The sequence below is a fragment of the Eptatretus burgeri genome, chromosome 2 (genome assembly GCF_056783735.1).
Source record: "Eptatretus burgeri isolate ZD-2024b chromosome 2, Ebu_testis_v1, whole genome shotgun sequence".
Classification (NCBI taxonomy): domain Eukaryota; kingdom Metazoa; phylum Chordata; class Myxini; order Myxiniformes; family Myxinidae; genus Eptatretus; species Eptatretus burgeri.
The window spans coordinates 154496091-154512794 of record NC_140962.1 but is presented as its reverse complement, the minus strand read 5'-3'; the positions used below and the strand labels follow the sequence as shown (position 1 = coordinate 154512794).

At 45.6% G+C, this 16704-nt stretch overlaps 1 protein-coding gene across 2 annotated transcripts in view; it reads left to right on the top strand.

Annotated features, from left to right (window-relative positions):
* The first annotated feature begins 2315 nt into the window (after nt 1-2315).
* Nucleotides 2316-16704, top strand: part of LOC147033629 (uncharacterized) — a 30840-nt gene continuing 16451 nt past the window's right edge. The window contains exons 1-4 of one of the 2 annotated variants that reach the window (XM_085857478.1): nt 2320-2479; nt 2675-2762; nt 6799-7212; nt 12168-16440. In XM_085857478.1, the coding sequence (XP_085713604.1) occupies nt 2408-2479; nt 2675-2762; nt 6799-7212; nt 12168-13039 (1446 nt within the window). In that variant the 5' untranslated portion in view covers nt 2320-2407 and the 3' untranslated portion in view covers nt 13040-16440. Of the gene's footprint in view, nt 2480-2674; nt 2763-6798; nt 7213-12167; nt 16441-16704 lie in introns of those variants that run through there. The other variant, XR_015051791.1, reaches the window with a different exon arrangement.

Below are 16704 nucleotides of genomic sequence, written 5' to 3'. Positions count from 1 at the left end.
TGTAGTTGTTCCCAAAATAAAGATTGCAAAAGAATAATGGCTGACTCAAAGATCACAGCCCGGTTACACGAATAAATCCCTTTAGACATCGGTGGGGAAATCTAATGTGAACACGCACTTATCGACATAACTGATCTCTGGGAAACCTGAATGGTGTTCTGTGAATTTCCACAACCGTAACAATATATACAGGGTGAGTCAAAAGTAGCGCCCGATTTCTGCTTTTTCGGCTGTCAGATTCTTTCTGGGAAGTCATGTTGTTAATCATTGTCTTGTAGATTATTAATTTTAGTAATTTATTTATTTTTGTTTTGATTTTGTTTTGCAGGTTATTGCTGTGAGTTTGGAAAGTTACTGAATTTGCACCAAATTGAGCTTAATTGCACAATTAACAGACACAATTGTGTCTACTGGGCTGCGAATAACCCAAGAGTGACAGTTGAGAAGGAGGTAAATTTACCTGGAGTGACAGTTTGGTATGGGCAGCCATATCTCCATGAGGGATAATTGGACCCTTTTTCTTTGAGGGATTTGTCACTGCAGAAATTTACCTGGATATGCTGCAAACCTTCTTTTGGCCCAGGGTACAAGATCAGGACTGTTATTTCCAGCATGATGGAGCTCCACCTCATTATGGACATTATGTTCATCAGTGGCTTGATGAAAACTTTCCCAGAAAGTGGATCGGCCGCCGCGGTCCGATCGAGTGGCCGGCACGCTCCCCAGACCTTACACCTTCAGATTTCTTTCTTTGGGGGTTCATGAAAGACCTTGTTTATCGTGAAAAGCCTCATACCATTCAGGAATTGAAGGCTCAAATCACTGCAAAGTTTGAGGAAATTGATATCGAACTCTGCAGACGTGTGTGCCGCTCTGTGCCTGCTCGGCTGCAATTGTGCATCAATCACGAGGGAGGGCAATTTGAAAATTGCACATAAAACAGCTTGGTACAGTTCCGTAATACATTTTTTCTTGAATAAATGGTTAGATAAACATGTCATTCATTTGTTTCTACCTTCTTGTACACTGTAATACAAACAATCAACTGACAGAAATCGGGCGCTACTTCTGACTCACCCTGTATATATATTTCGCCTCCTCTGTCCACTCAACTTCCTCATCCTTGCTCATGTCCCACGTGTCTATGTGGTGGAAGCTACGTCTGAGAAGAAAAGAAAAAAATCATTACCCACAACTCAGCTTATATTCTCTCATCTCTTCAACCTCGTGCTGTGTCTCTCCCGTGTTCCCACGTGAATGAATAAGATTAGATAGATAAGATTCAGAGTGATTCCGAACAAGGGATGACTTATTTTACATCTCAGTTTTGTCGTGTGATTAACACTCGACCCAAACAAAGCCAATGGAAATCTGATGCAACAAGTCTGGAGTGTATAAACGGCAGAGGCCTATAGGCCTAATGTTTTAGGCCCACCAGAAATCCAAGATGGCGGCGATATCATTTCGTTTGGGTGCCATAGTGGGTGTGGTGAAGCGACCAATGTGGGTGTGGTCCGACAGCTGTCTGACCAATGGGTGCACATTACAAAAATTGACCCCCAACAACAATAACAGCAACGCAGAACTCTTGTTCACCTGAAATATGTCACAGGTAAAAAGGAAAATGCAAGATGTTTTTTTTTTTTTTTTTTAGGTGGGACACTTGTATTTTTTTTTATTTTTTTTTTCCTGGGAGCGGAGGAAGTGGACGAAGCCGTTACTTGGGTGAAAAACATACATTAACCACACAATCCCCCTTGACGAGAACCTACACAGACAACACCTCACAAATGCACACAATCACGCACCCATACACTCAAGGTACCCAGTAAAAGTTCTGCCAACCTTCCTATACCCCTCTATCTTCAATACCTCAGGTACCTATCCAATTCTAATAATTGAAACTTGTCCACTGTTTATGCTGCCATTCCATGAATAAGGGAGGGGAGATGATGGGATCACAACCTCCATAAAATTTGCTTTCTTACAAAATATATGCTTGACCTCCGTAATACCTGCCAGGTTCGGGAGTCTGATGCAAAACATTCTCCACATCGACGTTCGAATCAAAATAGCCGAACTCAGGTGGGATGGATCGAATGGGATGTTCACCTGCATTGGGCGGTGTATAGTTGCGACCTTTCATAATGCGCTGTTTGGCACCATCTTTTTTTTTAAATTTTTTTTTTTTTCTTCTTCAAATTGTTTTAGTCAAAAAAGTTTTCTATTTCTATCTTTGACCGGTCGACTATCGTGTATCTTGGTGATTTAACAATTTTCCTTGTGGTTTATCTCGATAACATCCTCTCAGAGGAGCAAACAACAACAACAACAATAACAACAACAACATTCTCGGTTCCCATTCATCGCAGTTTGCACGTTGTTACCTCATTGCAGAACCAATTCAATGGCCGGCACTGCTTGTGCGGATCCACTGGCTCGAACAGGCCGAGTCGTCACAAAAAAGGAGCGCACGAGGGTAAGGTATCTCAGGTGAACCTGTTAAACATGAGATCGTCTTATCGAGTGGTCCATATGTCTTGTGACTCTGTGGGGGTAAAAAGGACGACGCAATGGGGGTCATGATGTCTTTCTGAGGGGCGAAGCTTGTTTCAGGAAACCCAGACCGAGCTGTGTCTTATTGCGTTCCGTGGAATATCGTTTCATTGACTAGAACCAAGAAGCAAGCGTGTGCACAGTTGGAGTGGACCCAGGATGGACAAGACGGCGCACCCGGACACCTCCAACGGGGCTGAAGAGAGGTAATGGTCACGTGATGATCACGTGCCTCTCCATCATGGTTTATAGCTGTGGGGGAACTCAACTCTGGGAAGGGATTGAAACAGCAAAAGCGCCGACCTTGCGTAGGCCTTCTTGGTTGCTTTATGCAACTTCTTCTGCTGGAATCCCATGGGAGGTGTCAATTTATCTATCTATAATTCCAGCAATCTCTGTGTGTCTGTCTGTCTGTTTGTCTGCGACCGCCGTTTCTCGACGACCGCCGGTCCGATCTGATTGAAACTTGCCAGGAATATTGCCGGGGACCCCCGGTCCGATCTGATTGAAACTTGCCAGGAATATTGCCGGGGACCCCCGGATGTGCCTTTTCGAGGTTTGATATCGATTGGATGAGCGGTTCCCAAGTTACGGCCATTTATCTGTCAACCAATGACAGGACACGGTGCTATGACATCACGAATGACGTCACAATTCATGTTTGTTTAATTTTTTTTTTTTTTGCACGATTGACGTCACAATTCTTCTTCATTTGGTATGAAGTCACAATCGACACTGGGGACCTGATTTATGTGCCTTTTCAAAGTTTGATATCGGTCTTCCTCATCCATTGTAGCTGTTTCCCAAGTGTTCCCCAAGGTTTGATTATTATTTAATTATTTAATCCCAAGGTTTGATTATTATTCAAATTATTAATTAATCCCAAGGATTGAATCTTCCCGAGGGAAACGGCTGTTTCCCAAGGGTTTCAAAGCTGTTTTTTCCCCAAGGTGGGAATTAATCGTGCTTGGTAGACATTTGTGAATACATTTACAGAGAGAGGGACGATAGAGGAGGGGAGGAGAGGGGGGCAAGAGAAGGGCGAGAGAGGGGAGGGAGAGAGGGGGAGAGAGGAGGGGGGACAGAGGAGGGGCGAGAGAGTGGGCGTCACAATTCTTCTTCTTCGTTTAATATGACGTCACAATTGATGCTGGGGACCTGACACTGCAGGCACGAAGCTGCACATACTGGCCCGCCCCTACGAGCCCGCACTAGTTTATATAATAACAGGCACTTGTTCTGCCCAATGTCGGGAGTATCCTGTCCAAGAAGGGTGTTGGAATCGACGCTCTGCATCGTCCATATGCACATCCAAAGTTTACGACTTTTATTTGCGGTAGTTTGTCGTTTAAAGTGTGTCCGTAGTCTTATTTGTTTGTGAGGATGACTGGATATTTATTTTCTCACCTCGACACATTGATATTATTTGTAATTAACAGAAAAGAAAAAAAAATTGCGAGTGATCGAAGCAGCGGTCTGTTGCTTATACACTGCCTCGGTTAAAAAAATTTTGTCTGAAACAAATTAACATTTTCCTGAAGGTTTGGTTTAATGTAGAAGAAATTTTGTTTAACATGTTTTTTTCTCTCCGAAAAGTGTTTCAAGGTGGGACAGACAGACAGCGTTAGCCTATTATATGCTGTTTCCATTAGCCCCCCCCCAATAATTACCAGTTGATTGTCCCCATCCACTTCCATTTTTTGAACCCGCCTCCTTTTTTTATGACTATTTATTATTTTGTCAAACATCCTGAAAAATAATTGCATCTGTGTGTGTCTGATGGAAGCTGTGCAGTGAAGCGGCTGCACGGCTTAAAAGGTATCCCCGTGGGGGACTGACGGTAACTTCTCCAACACGCAGGGTGACCTTACTGTCCTGATGTAAACTAAACAACAACAAACTAGAAAGGAACTAAACACGGTTGGTTTGAAAGCTGGTTCTTCTTCATTTTTGATAGACGGAAGGAAGGAAGGAAGGACACAACAAATATCGAATTGGTTTGCACCACTTTGAAATCCGTATCTTCGTTTACAACTCTTGCACCATTCTTTGAATCGATAAATTTTCACGACGTCGATTCTGAGTTTTTATTGCTTCTACCGAGCCGCAGCCTTGGGAGCTCTATTGCCGCCTTCCGTTCACTGCCGCTTTCCGTTTCCGTGCGCGACATGCGGGCAATACTGATCTGTGTGCACGTCTGCGTACGTAAGTTCCATCGCAGCCACTGCCGTAAAATTCAGTGCATGCTTCCGATTAGAATGATGTAAAATACAACTGCTTTTAAAACTAGCAAATTGTGTGACGAATGTAGAACACCGACAAATTGCACAAATGCAACAGATCATTTCTTTGATTGAAGCTTCATTTTTAGCTCACCTGGACTTCAGTTAGGTGAGCTTATGCGATCAAGCAGCGTCCGTCGATCAGTCAGTCCGTAAACACTTCAGTCATTATCGCTTGAACTAAACGCACAGTTTTGATTAAACTTGGCCAGAAGCTTCATACCTAATGCCTAACGAAGGTGCATTGGCCACATCAAAATCTGTGCTCATTAAGAGGGTCTACAGGGGCTTTTTTGACCCCCCCCTCCCAAAAAAAGAAAATAAGGTATTTCTTCTCTTCTCCAAAACTGCACACAAGATTTTGATGAAAGTTGACTGCAACCTTCATCACCCGTAATGTACAAAAGTGTATCGACCACATCAAAATCTGCACTCATTAAGGGGTCTATGGGAGTCGGGGGGGGGGTTGAACCCCTCAAAATAGATTACCTCTTCTCCAAAACCACACACACAATTTTGATGAAACCTGACCACAACGTTCATCACCGGTGATGTACCAAAGTTTGTCAACGGTATCACAAAATCTGCACTCAAGGAGATATACCGGGAGAGGGGGGGAGGGGGAGGTGAGGGTGAACCCCCCAAAATAGGTATTTGCTGCCTCCTCCAAAATTACAAACATGATTTTGATGAAACTTGACCACAACATTCATCACCCTTGTTGAATCAAAGTTTGTTCACGGCATTGAAAAAAAATCAGGGTCTCACGGAGTCTGCGGGGGGTTTGAGCCCCCTCAAAATAGGTATTTGCTCTCTTCTCCGAAACTACACATACAATTTCAATCAAACTTGACCACAACCTTCATCACCCATGATGTACCAACGTTTGTTCGTGGCATTAAAATAAAAAGAAATCAGGGTCTAAGGGGGTCTGCAGGCGGTTTGGGTGACTGTTGCTCCTGATCCAGGTGAGCTTCAGGGCACGCAGTCCTATTTTAGAAGATGGTTTTGATATGTTTGCAAATTTGGACGTGAACTTGGAGACCTGAAGCCATGGTATGCGGGAACAGTTCTTGATGGGCGACGCTCGCTGTGTGATGTTTTCTCCGATTTCAATAGTAGGGAATTGGAGCAGAAAGCGCTGGTGAGTCCACAACCCACATTTGTAAATCTATGCATTAAATGTTTACTGAATAGTAGATCTGTACAGAAAGTTGGCATAGCTAATACTTTTAATTGGAATGAAGTGTGTCGTGCTTTTTGTATTTTACCATACATTTATTTTATATATATATATATATATATATATATATATATATATATATATATATATATATATATATATATTTTTTTTTTTAGAACTATGGATTGTATTTTTAAAAGACTTGGTTAGTGTATGTGAGCCGATATCCATCCCTTCGCACTGGACGTCTCCATGCTGTACTGGTGACAGTAGGTCGGATGAGGAAGCAAGGATGTGTAGGATGATGAGGGAGCATTCTCAAGTGACACCAGAGCAGTGAGTACAGAGAGGAGAGATATCTCTCGCCCATACGCTGCTTTTATGCCCAAATGACCACCCTCAAGCATGCGGATGGTCCCACTTGGGAGGCAGCGCTTTCATATGCAGGTCCTGCCCACATCCAGGGGTTTTCCCACAGCGGACTGTAGCGCTGGGAGTGTGGTTTCCTTTTGGGCTGCCATGGGGGGGATTCGCAAAGCCGTGCGTAGCGCTTCTGCATGCCAATTTCCACTTTCCTCAAGTCCTTCACCTGCCAAAATGTTCTCACCATCTAACCTCCTCGAGCATAAGGTCCATACTTTTCTTGACCCATTTTTGCTGTGGATTCCCCCCTCCACATTCCACGTAACAATACTGTATATAATGTATGGTTGTTATAATGACGAATTTCCTTTGTTGCCTGGTGAAGCAATTGGATGACATTGTCTGTCTTGACAGAGCGGTTTAGGAACTCAAACAAGAACAAGATGAAGTTGATAAAACTTCGGGAAGGCATTTATCCCATCCCGATATGGCTGGAGAGCCAGGGCTTGACCGAGGAGTCGCTTCGAGCCGCGGTTACGGAGCTGGGAATCGAGATCCTTGGAGCGCTCTGTGCACGTGCCGAGCCCCCAACGGCGAGGGTTCAACTCTGTTCTTTGGCTGCACAAAGGTTCACTTCGACCATGTATGCTGAGCTCTGCTGTTTCATGGAGTCGTACCTTTTGTCGCAAGGCCCACAACAGCTCGAAAGTGTAATGAACATCAAGGAGACTGAAGGACATGCTCGAGGACCTCCTGGAGACCTGTGGAACAAGGGAGAAGATAAGGACTCTGTTGGTGTCAAAGAGGAGGAAAGAGACCTGGAAGATGGTGAGTTATGTAAACTGCAGATATTCCTTCATCTTCTTCCTATTATTTTGATGCAATTGGATGACAATGTACAAATAATTGGGTTTTCAACATTTGTGAATGTTTGTCAATCCCGTATTTATGGAATGACCCTGACAAAGCAGGTACCCTCTTTGATGGACTGCATTCTCCCAAAAAGTAGATCTTTCATGAATGTATCCTTGCGTTTCATGACCATTAAAGGTGGGCAATTTTTCAAAAAAATAATCTTTTAAAGTGTTGAGTATCAAGTCATTCCAATTTTTAACGAGAAAGAGCAATCAGAGATTTCAGACCCTCATCATGACTTGTTTTGTGTGGTATTTGCATGCTGTTTTATGTAGTTAATAATCAATATGTTTGAATACGTAATTCAAAAAACTCACATTCCAATTGTCAGGTGAGGTCAGGTATCGGAGCATGTTCTGGAGCAGCGCATCGCTGCGTCCACTTTCCGCCGGTACTCCAGGGGCCTCCGTCTGGCCATCCCCCAGGCAGATGCCTGGCCCATCCCCATCTCCTTGAGATGCTGATCAACCTGCCACAACCACGAGGCATGTAGTCAGCCCATTGGCATCCTCCACTAATGAGGCTCCCTCGCTGAGAGAATCTGGAGAGCAGGATCAGCATCAGGAAAACGAGCCACATGTCCAAAGAGTCACAGCTGACGCTCATGGACTATACAGGTAACAAATCTCATTCGAGTCTCTCTCAGTAACCGCTCGTTGGACACAAAGTCTGACCAGTGAGAGCCAAGGATTCTCCGAAGAGTCCTGGTACCAAAGGAATTAAGTCTCTGTCTCAAATCCCTGGAGCAAGACTGGAAGCACCAATATACACACAGCAAGAGTGGAAGCACCAAGGACCTGAAGACTCAGACTTTTGTCCTACCGCATAGGTACCAGCAGTGCCACACCCCATGATCCTGTGAATCTATGATTCCCCAGGCCCGACCCAGACGTCTCTTGACCTCGAGCTCATAGCCAGCAGAGACATGTATATCACTGCCAAGGGAAGTGAATCTCTCTGTGACCTCAACATCCTCACCACAAACAGGTACATATAATGCAGGATAGCAGCATCCAAGATGTCATTGAAAGCCTGGATCTTAGTTTTGAGCCAGGAAACCCATAATCCCAGCGGCTCAGACTCCTCATTCAGCACCTCGACAGCCCCCAAAAGGATATTTAGAGTCTCCGCAAAGATGACTGCATAATCTGCGAAATCAAGGTCAGAGATCTTGACATTCCCAAACGATGCACCGCAACTTGATCTCTCCGACATACTCCCTAGAATCCAGATATACATGTGCTGAAAGGTGTGGGGGCCAGTACACACCCCTGATGAACTCCAGCAACAACTGCAAATAAGTCAGAGATGGGACCACCAGATCTCACAGCACTCAGTACCAGAGTATAGTTCAGACATCAGATGGATCAGTTTTTGTGGCACCCCACAAAGACCAAGAATCCTCCAGAGGGCATCCCAATTCACTGAATCAAACGCTTTACAGAGATCAACATAGGCTGCAAGCAGCCCCTGCCAAAACTCTCATCTGCGATCGGTGAGGACACGAAGAGCAAGAATACAGTCAATCATTGACCTCTTTGGTGTAAAGCCTGTGACTGCTCTGGATGCTGCTGCTCAAGCAGATAGTGGCGAACTATCAAGAATTACCCGAGCAAAGACCTGACCCGGCACTGAGAGCAGCGTCACCCCTCGGTAGCTGTTTCAGTCTTGGCAATCACCCTTCCTTTTCCAGAGAGGGACAACAACACCCCTCTTCTAGTCAGTTGGGATGATGCCTGTGTTCTAGGAAAAGCACAGAACTGCATGCAACGACATGAGAACAGCATTTACAGCCTTGAACCTTGAGAACAGCCTTGAAATGTTCAGAATGGATGCCACAGATCCCAGGAGCTTTTCCCCATTTCAACCGGTTCACCGCAGCCCGTGTTTCCACAAATGAAGATGGACCACAGTTGATTGGAGGGTCAGCGATAGGGACAGTAACACCCCTGACATCCAACTTGGCAGCTGGTGGCTCAGCCTGGAACAGCCGCTGAACGTAACCGGCCCAGCGGGCCTTCAATTCGGACTACTCTGTCAAGAGCCCACCACCCTCCGCTCGAACTACAGTACACCGAGGGATGGGCTGAGAGGAACGCAATACAGAAGTTCCTCTGCAAGCAGGACGAGAATCACTTGACCACAGGTGATGCTCTACCCCCTCACAGATTCCTCGCACATAGGCCTCCTTGTCCACCCTTTGCCGGCGTTCAGTTTTATGCCTCAGCTCCCTGAGCAGCTCAGCTCTGACATTCAGCCTGGCCCTTAGACCCTGGTCAATGGTATCCAGTGTCCTTTGAGAGACAAAATTCTTCTTTGCCCTGCGGTGAGTTCCAAGACATCCACCAGAAACATCAAGGACGGTGGTCTTGAAGGCACTCCACAACTCTTCAGGATTCCCCAAAGTACCCAGATCCCCCTAAATCCACACTCGGCCTATTCGCAAATACCTCAGCTACCCTCTTGTACTTGAGCTTGCCAACATCCAGCCGAGACTGGGATGGTACCATTCTCCTGGATTTAAGCTGCAACTTCAGAGTTTGTCGCAACAAGCCTGTGCTCAATTTTGAGGAACTGGCATGCCGGTAGACCCTGCAGTTCTGGATCATCCTCCAGCGACCATCAATGAGCACATGGTCAGTCTCCTTTGCTACACCATCAGCATTGGAATACCAAGTCCAGCGATGAGCTTGTGGGCGCTGAAACCATGAACCAGCCACCCTAAGTCCAAGACTTCTTGCACAGTTAAGGAACTTAGTGCTATTCTCTTCACAGTTCCAGACCCATGGGCACCAACACATGTCTCATTACCATCCCCATCAGTTCCAGTCGATGCATTTAAATTCCTCAAGACGAGAAGAGTATCTCACGCAGCTCAGCCGACCCTCACGCAGCTCGGCCGACCGTCACGCAGCTCGGCCGACCCTCACGCAGCTCGGCCGACCGTCACGCAGCTCGGCCGACCGTCACGCTGCTCGGCCGACCCTCACGCTGCTCGGCCGACCGTCACGCAGCTCGGCCGACCGTCACGCTGCTCGGCCGACCGTCACGCTGCTCGGCCGACCGTCACGCTGCTCGGCCGACCGTCACGCTGCTCGGCCGACCGTCACGCTGCTCGGCCGACCCTCGCGCTGCTTAGATTCTCCATGTAAATGTATACTGCCAAACACCATCTGGTGGTGGCAGAGAATTACAATACCTTTTTTTTACCTGAGCAACGCTGAAGTTAAAGCACTCCCTTCGCACTTCGCTAAATTTGTCCTCCTTCCCTTCTCTCCCAACCCCCACCCCCACAATGGAGGGGCCTGTCATTGTGTGTGGGGCATTTCTAGTGGGAAGGGACATCACAACAAAGGGGAAGTTAGAGTGGGACATGGAGGGGAGGGGTTAAAGCATTCTATGCATGGATAAACTTGGCAAACAGAATGATTAATTGGTCCGTCAGCGAAGCAATGGGTAGGCTTCGCTTGGGTGTGTATATATTCATATATAAATATATATACATATATTCATTTAAATATATAATCATATATGTCTCTCTCTCCCTCTCCATTTTTAACTTGGGAAATGCTGAGGTGAAGCACTCCTTGCACGGATAAAATTGTCCTCCTTCCCTTCTCCCCCCTCCCGCTCCCCGAGAAAAAACGGAGGGGCCTGTCATCGTGTGTGAGACATTTCTGGCAGGAAAGGTTATCAGGCCGGATGGTGGGAGCAAAGGAAGGGGGGGAGAGCGGGAGGTGAGGACAGGGGGGGGAGAGCAGGAGGTGAGGACGGGGGGGGGGGGGTAGAGCGGGAGGTGAGGACAGGGATGGGGTGGTGGGGGGAGGGATTAAAGCACTCTTTGCACGGGTAAATGTCTTCCATTCCTTCTGCTTCTCACCCAAATTTTTGGGCAAAAAGGACAACTAATTGGTCCGTCAGCGAAGCGACAGGTCGGCTTTGCTGTCTGCTGGTGTCACGATAAAAACTTTTAATTCCAGATTAAATTGATGTAAAAACATGAAGTGGTGGCTTTGGCCGGCGAAGGGTTTATCGGGTGGCCCCCTGCAAGCAGTGGCAAAGTCTGGCTGACCAAGCACGGCGCCTCCGCATTCGACAATGCCTTGTCGGGAATCAAACCGATTGCATTCAAATATTTGCATTCCATATGCAAAGGGTATGCAGAATAGAAAATTAGTACACAAACAAGTTTGAGTTTTCATTTTATAACATTTTTCTTTTTGAATTTGATCTTATCAATGGCAACTCTGCTCCTGGGAAGTGAAGGGTCAAAAGGAACTAAAATGTTTGGAAAGATACAATTGTGCCCAATTATAAATTACAATAGTGTTCGTCTTGCCTGTTCCCAAAAGTGGAGAAACTGTAATCGGCCTGTTTGGTCGTTAGCAAGCGCAGTGAATCCCCCTGTAGATGTCCCATATTATAGATACATTATTCACAGATGTACTATAATCTATATACCCTGGAGAGGCTCTGCATTGTTAAATTTACAAGGAATTAAGGCGTAGGAGGAGGCCATTCGGCCCATCATGCCTGCGCCACACCATTACCAGATTAAATCAATCCGTTGATACCCCTTCCCTTCGTGTGCAGCCTTTTTGGCTGCTCCACTGGTACTCATTTTGCCGACCTCGGAAGGATGACAGGCTGAGTCAACCCCCCCCCCCCCACCCGCAATGTTAATTCAGCAGCCAACGGGGCTTGAACGCAGGACCTTAGGATCCCAAGCCACCACCCTAACCCCTAAGCCAACACCAGGTTGAAATGGTCAATGTTGACTCTGTGATGTTTACAGTTGTAGAATGGTGCAAACAAACTGATGTTGTTTTTCCATTTTTTTTTTTCTTTTCTGTGAATGATCATCATAGGGAGACGAGCAGAATGCTTCAGGAAGTTCCCATGCAGCTCATGCTCTCATAGCTTCACCAGAAAGGCTGCTTTGCAAGTGCACAGGGAGTGGCACCATCCAGTTTCCAGTGCCAAAATGTATAATTGCTGCAATTGTCCATATCGTACTGATAAGAAGAGGAATTACGAAGGGCACTTCAGGTCTTGCATTACAAAAACGATATATACCTGTGAAGTGTGTGGTAGAAGATTCTGTGGATTAGAAAACTACAAGAAACACTTGGCGATTCACATGGGGGTCGGGCCATACAAATGCAAGGTGTGTGCAAAAACTTTTTCTGATTCATCAACTTTTGAAAAGCACACAAGATGCGCCAAAGGACGCCCTTCATCGTGTAAACCAACGAACAAGGACGTTCACACCGGGGAGCACCTGCACACTTGTCAGGTGTGTGGTAAAGCATTTCATGATTTGTCACATCGTGAGGAACATGTTCAGATTCACACAGCAGAGCATCCACACATATGCAAGGTGTGTACTAAAGCATTCTCCAATTCATCAAGTCTGAAAATGCATACCCGAATCCACACCGGTGAGAGACCGTATAAATGTGATGTGTGTGGCAAAGAATTTGGTCAATTGACACACCATCGTGATCACAAACGAATCCACACGGGGGAGCGTCCGTACACATGTCGCATCTGTGGTAAGGGATTCACTCAGTCAGCAACCCATGGGAAACACATGCGAATTCACATGCGACAGCAAAAGCTTATTCTGCGCATGGAGAATGGGGAACTAACATTCAAGGAAAGATTCACGAACCAGTTATTGTTAATGAATAATGATCATTTACCGAAAAAGGAGGTGGAGATTACTCCCACCTTCTGAAACTCGCAAATTGAAAAAAAAAAAACAACCAATGAGAGCAAAACAGAAAGTACCAGTCACCTCCTTTCAGAATGTAAAAAAAAAAAAACTCATGTCAGAACAGCTGTACACAGAAAGACACGACGGCATCTGTCGAGTAATCCACTGGCACAGCTGTAAACATTTAAACATCCCGGTTCCAGAACAATCATGGAAACGAACCAAATCCAATCCTTTCAAAATACACAAATAATGCTCATGTATGACAAGATGATCCCATAAAGTGTGGACATTGCAAACAAAGCATTGTGTCCGGACATTGTGCTGATACAGAAAAGGGAAAAGTCAGCATTGTTGATCGAGGTTTTAGTTCCCAATGACTTTGGACTAAATGCCACAGAAATCAGGAAAATGACCAAATACCAGGATCTGAAAAACGAGATCAAGAGGACTTAGAAATTGAAGAAATCTGAAATCCCACTTTCACCATATTTCTTTTCTTCAACCTTTCCTTTCCCGAATCTTACGTAATCTTACAAAAATCAATCAAAAAAAATGTTTTTTTTCTTCATATCTTTTCATTTCTAACCTTACACCTCCTATAATCACGTGTTTCTCTACCACTACCCCCCTCTTCTTCTTCCTTTTACTTTCATCGACCTACCAGCTTCCTTCTGCGTTAGCCGATCCAAATTCACCGCACACCTTCATGATTTTTCTTCAACCTTTCCTTTACCTAATCTTATGCAATCTTTATCAAAAAGTAAAATAAAATGCCTCTTAAAATGTTTCAACTTCCTCTTTCACACATGTGGTTCTCAGTATTGTATCATAACTCGCGACTCTTCTTCAAAAGTCTGTTTTCAATTCGACCTTTCCTTCATCCCATGTCTAAAACGTCTAACTGTTATGACGTTTCTTTTCTCAATTCCTCTTAGTTCTCCTTTGTTGCATCCCTCATGTAATGTCTTTAATCGCATCTCTGACTGAAACATTTTTAAATCCCAGTTTGCAATGCATGTTCGTGTTCCATCGATCGTCCTTTTTTTTTTTTCCCAACTTCAGTGCCAATTCACCCCATCTCCTTAAATCTACCTCCTCTTAACCCCTCACTTGTTATACCACCTCCTTACTCCTCCCATCTTGCCCCTCATCCTACCTCCACTCTTTGCACCTCTTCACTGTCTTCTGCTTCAGTATCAGCTCCTCCTCTGTTGTCACAAAGTGTGGGGTGTTTTTACATCTGTGGGCTTCATTCTAACCTAACAGATATGTCACTCTCTCTCAATCAGTTCACTCGTCACCACAAACATGCTCCTTCCGTCCTCTCAGCACACCTCCTCCTCTTCTCAACCCCTCAAATCTTGTACCTCCCACTGCCTGCTCCCTTCTCACCATACCTCTACCAAGTCTCATCATTCCCATCGCCCTCCTGCACTTTGGCCGTGCCTGCTCTTATCGTCTCCCCTCCCTCTCAACCCTTCCTCACAAAGCAGCCTTCACACTCTTTCCTCCTCCAAGCTTCCCTCTCTCCTTTCTCAAAAGCTCCCCCTTCTCAAGGTTGTCCCCCCCCTTATCCACAAAGGTGCCTCCTTCTCCCACTCTCTCTCTCCCATCTCATCACTCCACCTCATCCAATCTTCAATTGTTCTCTGCCGACTCTCTTATTACTCCCCACTGTACCGCCACCCATCACCACTGAGCCTTTTCTCCACATCATCCAGCCCTCTCCTCCAGTTCTTCTGCAATCCCCCATACTCTTTCAACAACTCTCTATCTCCCTCGTCCTACCCTCCCCCTCCCCTCACTTGTCCTACGCTCCTCCTCCCCTCCCATGCATTCAAAGCCTCCTCCGCTCCCTCTTCCTTAACAGTGTGGACCTCACACATCTGGGGCCTTCGCTCAAACCTGACAGATCTTTCCATACAGGTTGCCACTGACAAACCAGACATAATCTGCTGAACAGAAACTCTCCTCCCTCAAGACGTCTGACTCCCAAGTATCTCTCCCTGGTTACTCCCTCCTCCGATATGACAGACCTGAGCCTCGTCCTGGTGGAGGAGTTGCTGTCTTCATCAAAGACTCTATTCCTCACTCTCCATGCACTGCCTTCACTCCCCCACACCCCCAGGAATACCTCTGGTGATAGCTTCCCCTTCACTCCCACCTCATGTTTATATGGGTATTGTACCATCTACCAAACAGTGATGACTCCATTTACACCTCACTATCCAAAAACATGGACCAACTTCTATCCTCTCATCCCAACTATCTCTTTCTCATATGTGGTGACTTCAATTGCCATCATGGCAGTTGGCTGGGTGTGGGTACCTCTCACCTGCCATGGCTCTTCAGCAAAACACTTCTGCCACTCATTGGGACTGACTCCTTCATTCAATTTCCCAACCCGGATGTCAACCAACGGTACTCCATCTCTTCTGGATCTGATTTTTACAAATTTCCCTGAAAATATCTGTTCTTCTTTCGCTCCAATCGGTTCATCTGACCACGTGCTTGTCAAAGTAAACATCTCTGGCTGTTATTAGAGAACAATCACAGTCTGGAATTTCACTCAGGCCGACTGGCAGGGACTTCAAGCAGTCATCAGACTTCTAGACCAGTCTCCCGTCGCTACTTCCTCCGACAGCGTTTTGATTTGGACAAAGTTCGCTTCGGCATTGCATCGCTGGACGCGGCCGTTTTTGTCTGACTCGATGTTCCCCCTTCCTGAGAACACGAACAGCAAATTTGATTGGTCGAGATGGCTTGCAATTTTGCCCTCGTACTGTACTGCTAAACTGCAGGTCTTTGGAAGTGCAAGGAAGGTGAGTCGTATTCTTGTGTTTAAATTTTTGAAATCCGATTGAAGAAATTAAGTCAATCCAAGATCATCGACTCGCGCTATGCGTGCGGGGTAAAAAGAAAGCAAGGAGAACGAAAAGATTCTGGAAATATTTATGACTGAATGGGAACGCAAGAATGTGCAACGGATCAAAGGCATATTTTGCTCGAGTGATCCTTCGAACCCTCTTGATCCACTTTTCATCTTCTGTTCGACTCGTTACCTCGGTTTTTGTATTTCTTTAACCTGTTCCAGTTGTTTAGCATTAATTTTCATTTTGCTTCAAATTCTCTCATTTTTACTGCATTTTTACTTTTCCTGTCGTTTAATGCCGTGCCATGTTCTTGACCGGTTAGCTCGTTACCGTTACTTGACGATCACTGTGTCGTCAGCGTACCTTCGGTTTGTGACGTTGATGAATCTTGATTGCTTTTTACCGTGCCTCTCATCAAATATTCACCGTGTAAGTTGAATGAAATTGATGAAACAGCTCTGTTTTAGTCTTTTATTCACTGCAGTTTTTGGTTGTCCACTTTATTGTTGCAATTGCTGCACCTTGGTTGTAATAAATATTTGCAATTAAATGTATTTATTAATTTTGTTTCTTCCGATTTTTAAAATTATGTCGCTATGTCATGTTTTGTTGGCTGACAGGATGGCCGCAACGTACGCACACTCGCCTCGAATCTGTCTGGCCTGGGTTTGAATTCCGAACCAACGATAAACTGTCATCCCGGTGTTTCCCAGGCAGGGCGATTCATCAATGTGTGTGCAAAGTAGCATCATTGGCTGAGGGCATGCAGGGGTTTCCTTATTTCTTGGAGTAGGAGGCTACCATTAAAAA